Here is a 17,836-nt window from a genome sequence, read left to right as displayed (position 1 = left end):
GTACTGAGGGTGAGACACTGGGCGTTATTGGGAGTTACTGTACTGAGGGTGAGACATGGGCGTTATTGGGAGTTACTGTACTGTACTGAGGGTGAGACATGGGCGTTATTGGGAGTTACTGTACTGTACTGAGGGTGAGACATGGGCGTTATTGGGAGTTACTGTACTGTACTGAGGGTGAGACATGGGTGTTATTGGGAGTTACAGTACTGAGGGTGGGACATGGGCGTTATTGGGAGTTACTGTACTGTACTGAGGGTGAGACATGGGTGTTATTGGGAGTTACAGTACTGAGGGTGGGACACGGGCGTTATTGGGAGTTACTGTACTGAGGGTGAGACATGGGCGTTATTGGGAGTTACTGTACTGAGGGTGAGACATGGGCGTTATTGGGAGTTACTGTACTGTACTGAGGGTGAGACATGTGCGTTATTGGGAGTTACTGTACTGTACTGGGGGTGAGACATGGGCGTTATTGGGAGTTACTGTACTGAGGGTGAGGCATGGGCGTTATTGGGAGTTACTGTACTGAGGGTGGGGCATGGGCGTTATTGGGAGTTACTGTACTGTACTGAGGGTGAGACATGGGCGTTATTGGGAGTTACTGTACTGAGGGTGAGACATGGGCGTTATTGGGAGTTACTGTACTGAGGGTGAGACATGGGCGTTATTGGGAGTTACTGTACTGAGGGTGAGACATGGGCGTTATTGGGAGTTACTGTACTGTACTGAGGGTGAGACATGGGCGTTATTGGGAGTTACTGTACTGTACTGAGGGTGAGACATGGGCGTTATTGGGAGTTACTGTACTGAGGGTGAGACATGGGCGTTATTGGGAGTTACTGTACTGAGGGTGAGACATGGGCGTTATTGGGAGTTACTGTACTGTACTGAGGGTGAGACATGGGCGTTATTGGGAGTTACTGTACTGTACTGAGGGTGAGACATGGGCGTTATTGGGAGTTACTGTACTGTACTGAGGGTGAGACATGTGCGTTATTGGGAGTTACTGTACTGAGGGTGAGGCATGGGCGTTATTGGGAGTTACTGTACTGTACTGAGGGTGAGACATGGGCGTTATTGGGAGTTACTGTACTGTACTGAGGGTGAGACATGGGCGTTATTGGGAGTTACTGTACTGTACTGAGGGTGAGACATGGGCGTTATTGGGAGTTACTGTACTGAGGGTGAGACATGGGTGTTATTGGGAGTTACTGTACTGTACTGAGGGTGGGGCATGGGCGTTATTGGAAGTTACTGTACTGTACTGAGGGTGAGACATGGGCGTTATTGGGAGTTACTGTACTGAGGGTGAGGCATGGGCGTTATTGGGAGTTACTGTACTGAGGGTGAGACATGGGCGTTATTGGGGGTTACTGTACTGTACTGAGGGTGAGACATGGGCGTTATTGTTCGTTTGTTTGTTTGTTTATTTTTATTTAACCAGGGTTACATATCGCCAATTTAGGCGTTTTTCAAAGTTCCCTTGGGAGGGGGGGGGGCAACGGCAACCCCGAACATACATGCAACATAAAAGCGATATCAAATTACATAAATGGTAACATAGCGAGTACTAACGAAAATTAACAAAACTTAGCTTACAAATGATAAAGTAAAATAAATCTATTATACAACGTAAGCATAATGTTACTCAAAATCATTATCAAAATGAAATAAATGAAGATTTGCTTAACAATGTGAACAAAACAAGAAAAGACATAATAGTTACGTTTTAGACCATGTGGTGTTCTGTTTTGTATATGGTTTTGAAGGTGGAAATGGATGCTGCTGCCCTTAAGTGTGGAGGTAGCGAGTTCCACAAGGATGCGCCGGAGAACGAGAGAGACTTTTTTTTGTATTGTAGACGTGTTTTAGGTAGCTGAAGCCCTCCCTGTGTACTGTGCCGGGTGTGGGGTAAGTGTGTTTCAGCAGATGTGGTGAAGAGTTGGGAAATGTGTGGAGGAGACATTCCATTGAGTGCTTTGAACATAAAGACAGCCTTATTTCTCTTGTGATGCTGCGCTACAGGGGTCCAGCCCAGTGTGTTCAGAATAGTCTCTCTTGGAGTGTGGTGGTCGCACCCTAGCACTACCCTGCCCGCCCTGTGTTGCAACTTTTGTAGTTTGTCAAATGCCCCCCTTTCCTCCCTGGTCCCATACGGTGCTACAATATTGAATGTGTGGGAGGAATAGTGTAGTATAAATTGTCAATAGCGCTTGCCTGTTCAGATATGGCCTTAGGCATTTCATGATGCCGATTATCTTAGACAGCTTCTTGTTAACGTGAAGAAAGTGGTAGTTCCACAGAAGGGCCTTGTCTATAACAACTCCTAAATACTAAATACTTAAAAGTGTCCACCTGCTCCAGTTCAGTATCATCTAGAAGGAGCTGTAGTGACTGGTCAGTAGCTTTGGACTTCTGTGACCCAACCAACATTGATTTGCATTTTCAAGGGTTATTGGGAGTTACTGTACTGTACTGAGGGTGAGACACACACACACACACCTTACATACGTACATACATACACACCACACACACACAAACTCACACATACACACACACACACAAACTCACACATACACACACACACACTCACACACACACACACACACACACACCTTACATACGTACATTCATACACACCACACACACACACAAACTCACACATACACACACACACACATGCACAAACTCACACATACACACACACTCTCTCTCTCACACACACCTTACATACATACATACATACATACATACATACACACCACACACACACAAACACACACACTCACACACAGACACACACACAGACGCACACAGACACACAGACGCACACAGACACACATGACGTGTACGTACCTGTCGAAGCGTGTGGAGTGCACAGGTTTTCTCGCCACGAAGCTGGAGACCTGTTGCCTGGCGCGGCTGACCGTGGCCTGCCTCCCGGCCCGCAGGTAGAGTCTGGGCGGGGGGTGGTGCAGGGCGCGCCGCCCGACGTTGGGAATGCTCCAGTGGTGCGATATGCCCTCCCGTACGGCGGGGCTCAGCTTGGTGTGCAGGTGGCTGTGCAGCGGGTCCGCCGGGTAGATGAGCGTGACCCTGCCGTCCGGGCCGATCCTGGCGATGGGTCTGCCGGGCACGGCGCGCTGCGGGGACGGCGGCGGCGGGAAGGTGGGGGCCGTGCCGGGAACGCCGTCCGACCTCCTCCGGAACCCTTGGTGCGGTCCCAGGTCCAGACTTCGGGCCGGGAAAGGTTTAGGGTGCACCCAGCCTGGCGGGTTCGCGTTTATCGGGACGGGGGAGCGGTCCTTCGGGAGCAGCTCCCGCCTCTGCCCGTACAGAGTCATGTCTGCTTCCGCCGCTCTGGTCAGTCCGGGACTGAAGTCATCGTTAGTAAACATCGGGTTGGTCGGCCGTGAAGGCCTGCTACAGTTGGAACGCCAAGTTTACCGTCAACATCTGTCAGGAGGCGTCGTCTGAGTTCGCCGTTCTCCAGGCAGGGTGGGCCTGGGGGCGCACAGTTTACAGTGTAAGCACCTGAGGGCAGCAGTTACCAGGCAGCCACGGCTGGCACTGTGTGCTCAGTAACGCGACACTATTGTGCCGGGCCCATTTTAGGTAGCAATATAAGCGGCTATTCTGTGCTTTCACGGCAGAGTGGGGTTGGGTGACAGAATGCGCGAGCCGGCTCGTCAGACTGCCTGCAGCATGCCTGATACCTGTATATCCGTTTCTATATCTAAACTCGGCACAAAAAGTTTGGAATATCAACTTTGGTATATCATATGTCCGTTATTTCTGCATAAATTTCAATGACAATGTATTGCATATCAATGGAATTTAGAAATCTTGTGTAATTTTCTTTCCTATGGTATCAAACTTATTATGATTGTAAACACATTAAACGAGCACCAGGCCTGCTTACGTAAGTGAGTCACGAAAAAAAAATGCCCAAATTTCCGGGACAGGCTTAATACCGGAAAACACAGGAAAACACAGTTAAACACCGGAAAACACCGGAAAACACATGAAGGAGTGTACAATCTACTGAAATACAGTATGTTTTGATGAGTAAACATGACAGGTCGCTATGTTTTGCCACAGAATAATCTACCCATGGCCCTGGAATGAAGAAATCGTCAGAAAATGCATGAGACCACGGGTCGTTCCCTGCATTGTCCTGTTGATATTGGCGCATGTGTCAGGGATTCGATCGATCCTCTTTTCACGTCCCATGTGGTATAAGGAACATACAAGGTTTTAGCACACTTGAGTAGAGTATATCTGCCCTTTTCGGCAGTTGGATGGCAGAATTAAAGCGTGGGTGGCAAGGAGAGCCGCTCGCTGACACGACAAGAGTGACTTTCAGCGTTTGGTAGTGGAGGCAGCGTCATGGTGTCGGGCAGTATAAACGCCATAGGAAAAACAAGACTCGTCATCATTCCAGGCAACTTCAATGTGGTGAGATATAGGGACACCATCCTCCATCCAGTCGTAATATCCTACCCCTTCAATATTGGACCAAATGCTTTTCTGCAAGATTACAACACCAGTTCACGCAGAGCATGCGCAAGGACCATTGGATGCTGGGGTAGTCTTAGGATGGAATAGCCTTTCTACGGCTTATGGCTAGCACTCGATTGAACACCTCTCGGTTCAAATTGTTCCTTGAATAAAGAGTAACAGTGTCTTTGATTGACATGTCCTGGTTATTCAACTTGTCTGCATTCACAACAATCACAAGTCAATACCGACAGATGAAAACGAGCTGAATGGAGTGTTTGACTTTTGTAGGGTAATTTCGGCACTTTATTTTTGTGACCACTGTACGTAAGCAGGCCTTGTGCTCGTTCCATGAATTTACACTCATAAATACTTTATTTTTTACTCAGATACGCTAAAAATAAACTTGGATGTTCTGTATACCAAACATTAGGTAAAAAAAAGGATTGATTGAATTATTGTCACCCGCGGGAATAACAACCGGACGATACAGTGTTGATCAGAAACGGGGGAATTTTGGCACTTTTTTTCGTGACCCACTCACGTAAGCAGGCCTAGTACGTGTTTCCTGAGTTAAAAATGATAATGAGTTTGATACCATTGAAAAGAATATCGATCAAGCCTTCTATAGGTCTATAATATATTGAAATTGATGGAGAACCATCCAAAATATGATCAACCGAATTCGATATTCCAAACTTTTTGTGTTGAGTTTATGTATATATAGCCGGTATAACATATCCGTATCGGTATCTATATAGCCGGTATAACATATCCGTATCGGTATCTATATAGCCGGTATAACATATCCGTATCTGTGTCTATATAGCCGGTATAACCGCCCTTCGGCGTAACACACCAGCTTCTGTATCTGTATCTATATAGCCGGTATAACCGCCCTTCGGCGTAACACACCAGCTTCTGTATCTGTATCTATACAGCCGGTATAACGCCCTTCGGCGTAACACACCAGCTTCTGTCTGTATCTATATAGCCGGTATAACCGCCCTTCGGCGTAACACTCCAGCTTCTGTATCTATATATTTGGCAAGAATCTATTCTTTTGGTCTTCTAGGAGACTACTATTACGTATTAGCCTTGTGTTGAAAAACATTTACACGTTATGTTTATAGAGACTATATATATATATGCATATATGATGTTGATGTATATAGAAGACAACTTCACTTGATTTCAGGTATAAAAGATTTACAGAACATGTAGGTTGCTGATTTCAAATTCATGACAACCATGCCTGATTTTAGATTAAGAGAAAAACGTCATTCATGTTTTTGGTTTTTGATAACCATAGCTGATTTAGGTTTATAAAGACCATGCTTGATTCCAGGTTTATAAAAAGCGAGCCTGCCTTCAGTTAATAAAACCCGTGCCTAATTTATAAGACCGTGTTTAATTGAAAAAGTCAAGTAAGTCCAAGCAAACATGACCCACAAAACAAATGCGTATGGCCAACAAGTTTATTCACCTTCATCATCATGTTCCAACATCCTGCTCTGGACAGGTGGAAACAGGTGACAGGAGGTACACACCTGGTCACATGATCACACCTGTGCGCAACTGGTCACATGATCACACCTAAACAATCGTCTGGTTTTAATCTGGCTCCACCAGGTATGAACACATCTTCTTTCCTCGCACCCAGCATACAAGTGAAGAGAGGCCAATCCATGGCTTAGTTTGTATCAAGCATTTTACAAATGGACCGTAAGGACAACAGTGTACAAGCTTAACCTTCTTGTGCTGCCTTACTCCATAACCAATAGACAATCTGCTGCAAAATGACTACTTTGGCTTGCTAAAGGTTAACTTAAACAATGTTGTAGGAATGGTGGTTGGAATCACCCATGGAGGAACGTTATTCAGTAGGAATCAGCCATGGGAGATCCATGTGCCATGTGCAGTAGGAATCACCCATGGGAGATCCATGTGCCATGTGCAGTAGGAATCGCCCATGGGAGATCCATGTGCCATGTGCAGTAGGAATCAGCCATGGGAGATCCATGTGCCATGTGCAGTAGGAATCGCCCATGGGAGATCCATGTGCCATGTGCAGTAGGAATCAGCCATGGGACATCCATGTGCCATGTGCAGTAGGAATCGCCCAGCAAGTTGCAAAGGTGCATGTCCCGTGGGCATCATGATTGAATCTTCAAAACATTTCACGCCTCTCCAGAAATCAGGAGTCATAAATAAACATAATACGACTTCAAGCTGCTTGTTTGTACTGTCAAACTTCATACATTGCAAGCAGGAGTTCTTCAAAAACGTAAGATTGGGGTTCTTACAGTCCAAATATTACTCAAGTTGAATGAAGACATGTATTTGTCAAATTAACTTGAGCAAGCTAAGCATGCCAAACAAACTTTCTTTGACCAGTGGAAAGACATTCTCTCTCCACAAACAAGAGCTCTAACACGATTTTTAAAACCATCCACAGTAATAAAAAAGCCTTTTCTTCTTTGGGAAATATTTTCCTGGAGGACATTAATAAGATCTCCAGGAAAATTCCATGTTTGGAAAGTTTTCTTGGATGCTAGTGATGAGATTCCCAGGAAAATTCCATGTTTGGAAAGTTTTCCTGGAGGCCAGTAATGAGATCCCCAGGAAATGTATGGAAGGTTATCCTGTGATTCTTTGTAAGTTTTGGTCTCCTAGAGAATTTCTACTTTGCCTCCAGAAACAGATTTATCTAGATTTCTAGAACACAGGTTAAGGGGAAAAGTATGCTAAAATGCATGTATGTTTTTAGATAGCATGACATTTTCAAGTGTCAATGAAAACCATGGGTATACCCTCTTCAATATGATCAGCAGGATGGCTCTTTTTCAGTTAGTGTTCAGAAAAACTGGACCTTTTATTGATTACATCACCATAAGTTGTACAAAGTCATTGTCTTAATTCTAGCCTGCAAATTCGTTTCAAATAAAGAAGGGAAAACTAAGGTCTCTTCCAAGTAACAGTCGCAACACTGAACCATATCCTACCATCCACTGACGACTGACTGGATGGATGGCAGCGTTGGAAGGAGATACTAACAAAGTTCGTTTTTACTGGTGAGGGGCAGGCCAGGAAAGATCAAAGAGGGAAAAACTCAGAGACTATGAAGAAAATTGAACAAAATTTGCACCGGTGAGTTGAGATGTCATTTGCACAGAGAATCCACCACAAGATCTCCCCTCTTCACCATTCCTGGCAGATCCCTTATTCATACTAACCCTAACAACCATTATTGGTCAGTCCCATATTAATACCATCCCTCCCCTCCCAATCATTCCTGGCCGGTCCCTTATTGCACCTGGTTACAGCGATGCAGGGTTTACTGCCAGCTAAGGTCATAGGTCATCTTCAATTCTCAATCCCTGAAGAATGAAGGTGGTGTGTCACTTTCGCTTTCCCCACAAGGTGATGCCGCTTTCACTTTCTCACATTGCAGGGCATTCTGGGAAACTAGATGTCCATCTCAAACTGGGGTTCATCCGCATCTGAAGGAAAAGTCAACAAGTAAAAAATTAGTGAAAATTACAAATCCTCACTTTAGCAGCTCACTCCTACGTTTACGTTTATGTTTATGTTTTGGTTACTCACCACATAGGCCTGTCATGTTTCTGTTTCTGTTTCTGTTTTTGTTTACACACCGTGAGGCTTGTCATATCTATGTTTATGTTTATGTTTATGTTTATGTTTACTCACCGTGAGGCTTGTCATATCTATGTTTATGTTTATGCTTATGTTTATGTTTATGTTTACTCACCGTGAGGCTTGTCATATCTATGTTTATGTTTATGTTTATGTTGATGTTGATGTTTACTCACCGTGAGGCTTGTCATGGTTGTTTTCTCCATTAACTTGGTTTCGCTTCGCAGTCTGTTCGGCGTCGGCAGGGCTTGTTACACCAGGAATCTTGGGAAGGTTGCGGGGCGGAGTTTTGGCATGGGGAGAATTTCGCATCTGCATCAGGAAGGCGCGGTCATAGATGATGCGAGTACCTGGGAAAGGGGGGCAACATCAACAACAGTGTCATCGGGGCAACATCAACAACAGTGTCATCGGGGCAACATCAACAACAGTGTCATCGGGGCAACATCAACAACAGTGTCATCGGGGCAACATCAACAACAGTGTCATCGGGGCAACATCAACAACAGTGTCATCGGGGCAACATCAACAACAGTGTCATCGGGGCAACATCAACAACAGTGTCATCGGGGCAACATCAACAACAGTGTCATCGGGGCAACATCAACAACAGTGTCATTGGGGCAACATCAACCACAGTGTCATCGGGGCAACATCATCAACCACAGTGTCATCGGGGGCAACATCAACAACAGTGTCATTGGGGCAACATCAACCACAGTGTCATCGGGGCAACATCAACAACAGTGTCATCGGGGCAACATCAACAACAGTGTCATCGGGGCAACATCAACAACAGTGTCATGTCTTAAATCATCATTACAATATCATCAGGCTGATGACATCTGCTGACATCTGCTGATATCACGCGCCTTTGCTGTTTCAGGAAGTTATCAACTCGAAGGGAGGCGTTTTATAGCACCGGCCCGCCGCACCGCTGTCTCGCAGCCCCTCCCACCCAGGACCGCCCTTGCGTTCCCGGCGGAAATGCAAACAGAGTGGCGAGAGGGCCTTGCCGCACGTTATCAGTGGGGTGGGATCCCTCCCCGGAACAGCCAATATGTATAAGATTTCCCGCGAATCTCCTTATATGGGCAGCGGGGTTGATATACACAAAGGCTCTTACTAGTAGTTGCGTCATTTCTTTTTCAGTGCGGAAAATACAATCAATTATTTCTGACACATTTCTAGAGCGAGAGCGGGTCGGGTTCCCAAATTTCCTGTTCTAAATTTTGCGTGTGCCGCCCTGCGTTCGCGCCAAAAATAAATGTAAAAAGGGTAGCGAGTGGGCCTTGCTGCGAGTGATCAGTGGGGTGGGATCCCTCTACGGAACAGCCAGTTCCCTGGGAATGTCCTTATTTGGGGATCGGTGTTGACCAACTTAGGCTGTTACTAGTAGTTGCGTAATTTTTATTTCAGCGCGGGAAATAGCATCAATTCTTTCCGACATAATTCTGGAACAAGAGCGGGTCGCGTTCCCAAAATTCCTGTTGTCTAAATTTGAAGCTCTTTGTTTCGGCAACGTAAGATTCAAAACCAGATTATAAGTTTGTATGTAAAACCCGGGCGTTATTTTCGCGGCCACCCACAAATCGCCAGGGCAGTGTCGGCAGTGTTTTGCCGACTTCATCAAAGGACCACCAGCTATCAATCAAACGCGGCTGTTGATTAAAGTTTCAAACAGTCATGTGCCGTACATCTAACTTCATGCTACGTTAATACATTCCTTGGACTTTCTTACCCACAGCGGTGCTTCTACAAAATATTTATTAGACTGTAACACCGAGTCCCACATGTTTTAAAGAATAGAATCTGTCGCAGAACAGCAGTTTTTGCCAGGTATTTTTCTTGAAACATGTCCGTTGGAATATCGTCTAACTCTAACGGCGAGGCAGCGATATCAGACCGTCAACAAAACTCACACGGCGGCTAACAGCGCAGTGAAGATACTAGCGCTATAAGTAAGCGCTTCAACTTTGGATGGCAACCCGGACGATATTTATAAGTACTGTTGAGCTGAGTAAAGTTTGTTGTTTATGAGTTTTTAGTTGTCTTTGAAGCTTTGAGTTTGACCCGAAATATTTTTACTTCAAACTGCAGAAGAGAAGTTAAGTGACTGCTACGATCATTGTAGATATGGCCCTAAAAAGTGATAAAATAACATTAATAAGCCTTCTCAATAGCCTAAAATGCAAGACACTTAACTTTTTGACCTAGGAGCATGGCGCTCCTAGCAAAAATTTAGGAGCACCACTATGAAAGGTTGGGAGCACAAGCAAACGTCTTAAGCCATACAAAGTATAATCCTATTAATCAATGTTTTTAACCTGGAATTAAGTATTTGCATAGATTATAACGGAAAAAGCATTGATCCTGTACAAAATGCTTTTTTGAACCTTTATTCATGAGTGTTCAAATCAGCCGGAGTGTTGCTTGATTTTTCTAATCGTGGATTAGTTCTGCAGCCATTACTACATACATTGTATAGACGTAGGGATGCGTACCTGAACCCACGTTTAGGTTCAAGTCCGGATTCGAATCCGGAGGTTTAGTTTCAGGTCCGGACCTAATGAGTCCGGACTTTAATCCATGGCATTGAATATTATATTATGATATAATATTATATTATGTTATAAAGGCTATACTATCTATATAATTAAAAATCCAGAAAATTACAATGTTGACGTAATTACTATGGCAAAAAGGCTCAGTTAAAGACAATTTGTGTCTTTAACTGAGTGTCACAGTATCAACAAGAATAAAAACAAAAGTAAATAAAAATGAATGAATGAAAATAAAAATTAAAGAAATTAAAATCTTCACAAGTTTATTTCATAATTATTTTTACAAAGTAACATTTGGAAGAAACATTCTAATTTAGTAGAGTACCTTATATATCCATACTGAGTTGGGCTACCCTGGCTAAAGAAACAGAATGAAAAAAAAAAAAAATAGACCCTGCCCCCTATAAAGATTTGATGGTACTGCGGCGAGAGTTGATATGTACTCTCATGTCCCTAATAAACATACCCTCCGGAATAAACATACCCCCCCCGGACAAATCGTCAATATCTAATAAACGTACCCCCTGGAATAAACATACCCCCCGGAAAACTACCAAATTGACATGTATTTAACTGTGACCATGCTACTTCTGTCCAAAGAAAAGGAGATGATAAGCAGGTAGGTCTTTTTATTCATTTATGCCTAAGAACCACATCAGATAGTTCTATAAATGATGAGCAGAAGAACTATAGATATCTTGTTCGAATCATGATGTTTCCTCAATTTTTTAATAAAAGGTAAAAATTCGCAGTGAAACCTGCCTTAGGGGTCACCTGAGTATAGGGGCCACGTAACTGGCCATGCGGTCAGTTTTCGTCGGTCCCTTGGATTTTTCCCGTTGACCTAAGCATTAAGAAATAGTCTATAGCGGTCACCTGTCGAATGCGGTCGCGGCCAGAGGATTTTCAGTCCGGCCGCTATGCCAACACTGCCGTCACGGGCGCGTGGCCGGCCGCATTACGCTGCGCTAAATAGTAAATTTTCCACGAGGGGATCCCTTTTTTTTCTGTACTACATCAGCAAAATGTCGGTTCAACTTGGACTCTTTATGAAGGAGACATTGAATAAGGAAACATTGTACAAAATTATGTGATTTTATGCGAAGTGTTGTTGAATTCACGTGGCGTTTTTTTCTCATCTCAGACTCTTTGCACTTCTACCCTTCTCTACATCGTCATTTCTGTGCAGACTGGAAGGCTATATGGGCAGATTTTACAAATAGACCGTCCGTTCATGTATCTGATGTTTTAGGTTCTTGAAATGCATGTAAGCTGTCCCAATTTTGGTATTCCGCGGGCCAAAAATGGAAATCTCCGTCTTTGCGTTTTTCTCCAACATGGCGTCGCAGCAGCTAATAAACAAGGTCACTAGGGGTCAGTGGACGACTCCACTTTTACCAAGGTAAAATACCGCAACAAGATTTCTGATGTGTAGCATAAAAATTTAATACAGTGATTACTAGGGCTGGATACCTTTTGGCTTGATCAGGTTCAGGTTCAGGTCCGAGTCCAGAGGTTTAGGTTCAGGTCCGGACCTGAACCTGAACCTGATCCTCTATAGTAGTTGTCGATATCTTACTTTGTAATCTTATATTATCATATAGTATCATATTCTTATATTAGATGAATTTCATTAAACCAATATTCAGATTAGTGTACTTTTTATGCCTTTTTGTCAGTGACTACCAAGCAGAGAGGAGATTAAAAGCAGTTTTATACTTATTCAGAGAAAATCCTACCGTAATTCACTGCACACAAGGCTATAATGCTACATGCAAATCAAACAACGCCATCTAGCGAGCAAGGTTAAACTGCACTCTCGCGAGAGTTGAGGCGAGAACTGGCGAGAACTCGCTATGTTTTGAGTAGAGAATCCAAGATGGCGGCCTTTTTGTCGCCGAGCGCTGAATTTTTTTCCTGCAAGACCGCACAAATCGCCTCAAAGCTGGAAAAATGGATTGAATACACGTACAGAAGAAGAAAGAAATGTTGTTTGTCCCATGGTAATTTTTTTCTGGATGCGGATTCTTCATTTTGAGTGAAAATTTACCGGAAGAATTGAGGAATTTTCCACTCGATAATTCCTCGTCGGTCGGCCTCATGCCATGGTAAAATTTGATGATTTTTCGTAGCACATTGTCAATGTTGACCTAAAATTGAGCTTACAGGTACATAAAGGGACGAATATGAATTATTGTAGGCTAATTTAGTTTGATTCATGGCAATTTTGCCATTCCATGGCCGGAGTACTAGTAAGATTTCTAAGTACAATAGATTTCTTGAAATTGTTCAGCCTTCCGGTCCAAAAAAACCGGTTCACGACTTTCGGTTTTTTGGACTCGGTTCTCGGATGTTGTACCGGTAAAAACCGGTCCGGCCGAACCGGTATCCAGCCCTAGTGATTACGGTATAAAAACGATTAAAATCTATTAAATGAAAGTTATTTATTTGAAAACTAGACTAAGGTTGATTTTTGTCAAAGAAATAAGCCTACGTAGAGAAAGTTTTATTTCGACGTGACCATCTCGGCCGATAATGGCACATGCGTCTACAAAGGAAAGTTGTGGCGGTTTGATGCTTAGAAATGATTATGAACTTGCTGTTTTTACCGACGAATTCCTGTCGTTTGGGAGAATTTGCGGTGTCAAAACTCATATCACAAGGGAAACGAAGTTTTAGTTGTTATTTTTACGTCCAGCATTTATTATGTGAACGAATCACTCTTCCGCCTCGCTGCCGAAAGCGCATGGAACCACAAGACCGGAAATTCCTCGTGCAAGGTGCTGCTTTACGATGTAAACAGAGACTATAAACTACTACTAAATTAAAACTAAAAGTTATTTATGTAAAAATTGTATTTCAAAACGTCAGTGTGGTGTTTTCTTTTCCCCCAAGAACAACATTTACTTCGTAGCGTCATAGCGAGATCGACCGAAATCACCGAAAGAGTACTGGCCGCGTACGCGTATACGCTCATGGAAATCTGCGCCGTTTCCCCGAAAAATGATCTGAAAGGAGGAGGAACGCCCATCTCACCTTTTTCTACAAAGTAGTTAATAATAACATTAATATAGACACAACCACAAATACCAGCCCATCTTCGCCCGCTCCGACACATACAAAAACTCATTTTTTCCACAAACCATTTCCGAGTGGAATGCCCTGCCTGGCATGGTTGTAAGTGCTCCCAACGTTGAGTGCTTCCATGCCAGGCAGGCGGCCTGCCCGCCCTAACCCGTAGATGTAGTTAGACATAAGCACTCACGCACATAAACACTCACACACACACTCGCACACACACATACATAAACACTCACACACACACACACACACACACACATACACGCACGCACACAAACACACACACAGACACGCACGCACTCACACACACACATACATAAACACTCACACACACACTCACACACACACATACATAAACACTCACACACATACACACATAAACACACACACACACACATACACGCACGCACACAAACACACACACACAAACACACACACGCAAGCACACTCACACACACATAAACACTCACACACACACAAATACATAAACACTCACACACACACACACACACATAAATAAACACTCGCGAGTATACCGAAGTCACGGGTTCCGCACTGGGCGCCCAGTGCGGAATTTGTGGAGAAAATGACGTCGGCACTCGGGGCCCAGTGCAGAAGAAACTTCGGCACAGGAATTCCAGTGCGGGACGGCTTTGTTTGAGTGCTGAAGACCCGTCAGCACTGGAATTCCAGAGCTGAACCTTGTCTCGGCACTAGTTTTCCAGTGCTAGAATCCGCTCAGCACTCGGCTTCCAGTGCGGAAGGCTGGTTGAAAGGTCGTTCAGCACTGGTTACCCAGTGCGGAGGTCATTCACCACTGGATAACCGAGTGCCGATCTACCTAAGTCACGGGTTCCGCACTGGGTTTTCCAGTGCTTGGTGACTTTTCGGCACAGGAAGCCGAGTGCTAACATCACTTCAGCACTAGAAGCCGAGTGCTATGATCATTTTAGGACCTTTCAGCACTGGGCTTCTAGTGCTCGTGTCCAAAATGACCCCAAAAGTACTGGAACTTTCCAGTGCTGAGTTTAAGCTTTTAGACGACAGCGGGATCTAAAAAACTATCATTTTCCCCACGCAAATCTGTTGTTTATATCGTTGAAAGTTGCCGTCAGTCAGCAGTGGCGCGTGCAGGTTTCATAGTCTTTGTTGACATCTACCGCCTGTGTGTGCATGGTGAGCTGTGCCGCCCCCAGCGCATGCCAAGGGATTTAGGTTGGCATGGAAACCATCCTAGCACGTTGCATTTCCCAGGTGTATCATATTGAAGAAGAATGAAGACCTTTATTGCACATTTTTGCCCCACTGGGCTAAGTACAGGTCACACGGTAAGAATCACACATATGTAACAATGGAAACAATCATACACATCTATATATATAGATGTGCGTCTAATCTATTCTAGGACATTCGACTTCCTCTCGCTTCTTGGTAATTGTATAAATGTAGCTAGCTGTATGGTTGGTTAGAGTTGGTTTGTCAAAAGCTGTCAGGAATATAAATTTCTCTTTACTATTCAAGTATCTAAAGTGGGGATATTTACTTAACACATAGTCAAATAAAATGCTCCTATCGCTATCATACAAAGGACAATCCATATGTAGTAAAATGTACTTCATCTTCTACTTTCCCTAAACTACAAAATTGTGAAACAACCAGAGGGGCGATTCGGCCAAATGGCTTAAGCCGTTAGGCGTCTTCGGTTTAGCAGTCCTTGAACACCACTGTTACAATTGGCATATTCTTTGATCTAGAGGAGTGTGGTTATGTCTTCCTGATTCGATTCGTAATTTGTGGCAACTGATTCTTAGTTTTGTGATGGTAGATCTGTGTCGTACATTGGCAATCTTAAGATATTCTTGTTCTTTATAAGATTGTTTTAATAGTCTGTATCTTCGTAGTTTGTTTTTCGCAGTCGCAACTCTTCTTTCGTTCAGGATTTCAGATAGAAAGGTCTGGAAATAAATATCTTTTAAACGTTGGTAGATTGATGAAATAATTTGAGGTGTACTTGAGACTGTTGACTGGGCATTTTGCCAGACGAAAGCATATTACACTTCAAAGAAATTGGGGGAGTGGCGATTCTAGTGGCAGAGTCTATCATGATCTATCATAGCATCGTCGAAACATTTGGGGAAGTTGTGTTGATTTTGGTCATTACTTCATAACTTTTTTTTTAATGATTAACATTGCCAAATATTACAACGTAACGGAGGCAGGCTGTCAGCACTCGATTTCAAGTGCGGAAGAATTGTTGTCACTTGTTTTCCAGTGCGGAAGGTACTCTCAGCACTCGGTTTCCAGTGCTGATTCGGAGTTTTTCAGTGCTGAAGATGTCTCACCACTGGACACCTAGTGCGGACGTAACTTCGGCACAAGACTTCCAGTGCGAGTGCTCAGAGAGGAACCCGTGACTTAGGTAGTTATGGTAAACACTCACACACACACACACGTACACGTACACACACATACACGCACGCACACACACACGTACAGGTACACCCACACACACACACAGGAATCAGGAACCCAAGTTATTTCCGATGCCCCCCTCCCACTCTATATGCCCCCCTCCCACCCCTACGTCATGCCAACATGGCGACAGGTCTGCATACTAGTATTACATCATTTACAATTTCGCTGCTACAGAAGAGAAACGGCGCTCGTCTGAGCCCGACAACACCGGTGCCGTTTCTAGGGGAGTGCCGGGGCCGTGTGCGCGGCTCGGGGCTGCAGGAATGGCGTGAGTGGCGCTCCGAGGTCGCGAACTCTGCTACGCAGTCATCAAAACAAAGTCACATGGCCACGGGCGTCCACGTCATGAGAAACAAGTAAAATATGGGAAGGTCTGAGCGGGGAAGTCGGTACGTACACTTGCTAATGGCCATGGGAAACACAAAGTGGTGGCGCTAAGAAGCAGATAAAGCAACCAACCTCCCGGTGTGGTGGAGAAAATGGTGCCTCCCGGAGTGGTGCCGTAGTCGAGAGGCAGGTCGCTCGGGTCGCTGATCAGGATCCTGCGCGTCGGAATTTCGTGCGGGTTGCTGAGCTTTCGTGGTGCCGACATCTTCCTGGGAGTTTCTGGGACCGATTAGGGCGACAAAACAGCCGAGAGGGGGGACTGAGAGGGTCTGCAAAGGGCCGAACTCACTGCATACACGGTAATAGCTTTGGTGCCGTCCCCACCACCTTCCACCATTACAAGCCAAGTCACGAGACTTGCCGAGTGCTGCCGAACAAGCCTTCGGCAACTATCGGTGCACAACCGGAAAGGACCGAAGGCGATCGTTGAAAGTAGTAGCTTAAGAGCAGTTGATATAATATGCTATTGGTGGATACACAACAGCAAATATAGGTTAGGACGGAAGTTTTACTACATTTTTGTTGTTTGTTGGCTGGTGATGAATACATGTCAGCATATGGTATAGTTGGTCAGTCCGCAAAGTTCCAGTCCTACGTCTGGACGATCCCGTTGTACTTCAGTTAATGGCCATACATCGTATTTTTGTACATGTTAATAATAATAATCTTTATTGCAAATTCATGCCCGAGGGCTAATTGTATACAAAGTAAAGTGGTAGTGGTTTACATAGTCATACTTAACAGAGGAGAAAAATGATACTCATAGATTGTTGCTTCAAGGAGAGGCTGGACAGGCTCATGCGGAAACACAAAGTGTACTTTGACTACCGAGCTCTAGACAACCCCCACAAACTGGAAATGACTGTGACGTAGAAGTGAAGAGCGGCCTAAAATGGAACCAGCCGTTTCCTACCTGGCCGAAGAAAATCTACTCTACTCTAGATAAATCAAAAGGTCATGACGACTAATCTAAATCTATTTCTACTTAGATTTAGATTAGTCGTTATTCCCTTTTGATAATTATGGAGTCCCCAGGGTTCCATACTGGGCCCTTTGTTGTTTATGATTTATGTGAATGATATGCCAAACTGTGTCCTTACATGCCAGATTGCATTATATGCCCACGATACTGTACTATATATAAGCTATCCTGACCTAGAAAGTATTT

General features: G+C 44.3%; 2 protein-coding genes across 2 annotated transcripts in view; both read right to left on the bottom strand.

The window, feature by feature from the left end:
- Window positions 1–3,658, bottom strand: part of LOC118412666 — a 9,114-nt gene extending 5,456 nt beyond the window's left edge. The window contains exon 1 of the mRNA XM_035815665.1: window positions 2,861–3,658. Within this exon, the coding sequence (XP_035671558.1) occupies window positions 2,861–3,402 (542 nt within the window). The 5' untranslated portion in view covers window positions 3,403–3,658. The remainder of the gene's footprint in view (window positions 1–2,860) is intronic.
- A 2,309-nt stretch (window positions 3,659–5,967) lies between these two features.
- LOC118411331 (eukaryotic translation initiation factor 4E-binding protein 2-like) lies at window positions 5,968–17,031 on the bottom strand. Its single transcript, XM_035813546.1, has 3 exons — window positions 16,741–17,031; window positions 8,338–8,511; window positions 5,968–8,007 (listed from the first exon to the last, which is right to left on the bottom strand). The coding sequence occupies exons 1-3, from the start codon at window positions 16,871–16,873 to the stop codon at window positions 7,973–7,975; spliced, it is 342 nt and encodes a 113-aa protein (XP_035669439.1). The 5' UTR covers window positions 16,874–17,031; the 3' UTR covers window positions 5,968–7,972.
- Between the last annotated feature and the right edge of the window lie 805 nt (window positions 17,032–17,836).

Source organism: Branchiostoma floridae, chromosome 3 (assembly GCF_000003815.2).
Source record: "Branchiostoma floridae strain S238N-H82 chromosome 3, Bfl_VNyyK, whole genome shotgun sequence".
Taxonomy (NCBI): Eukaryota; Metazoa; Chordata; class Leptocardii; order Amphioxiformes; family Branchiostomatidae; genus Branchiostoma; species Branchiostoma floridae.
The sequence above is the reverse complement of the archived record's forward strand: the minus strand, read 5'-3'. Positions and strand labels throughout refer to the sequence as shown.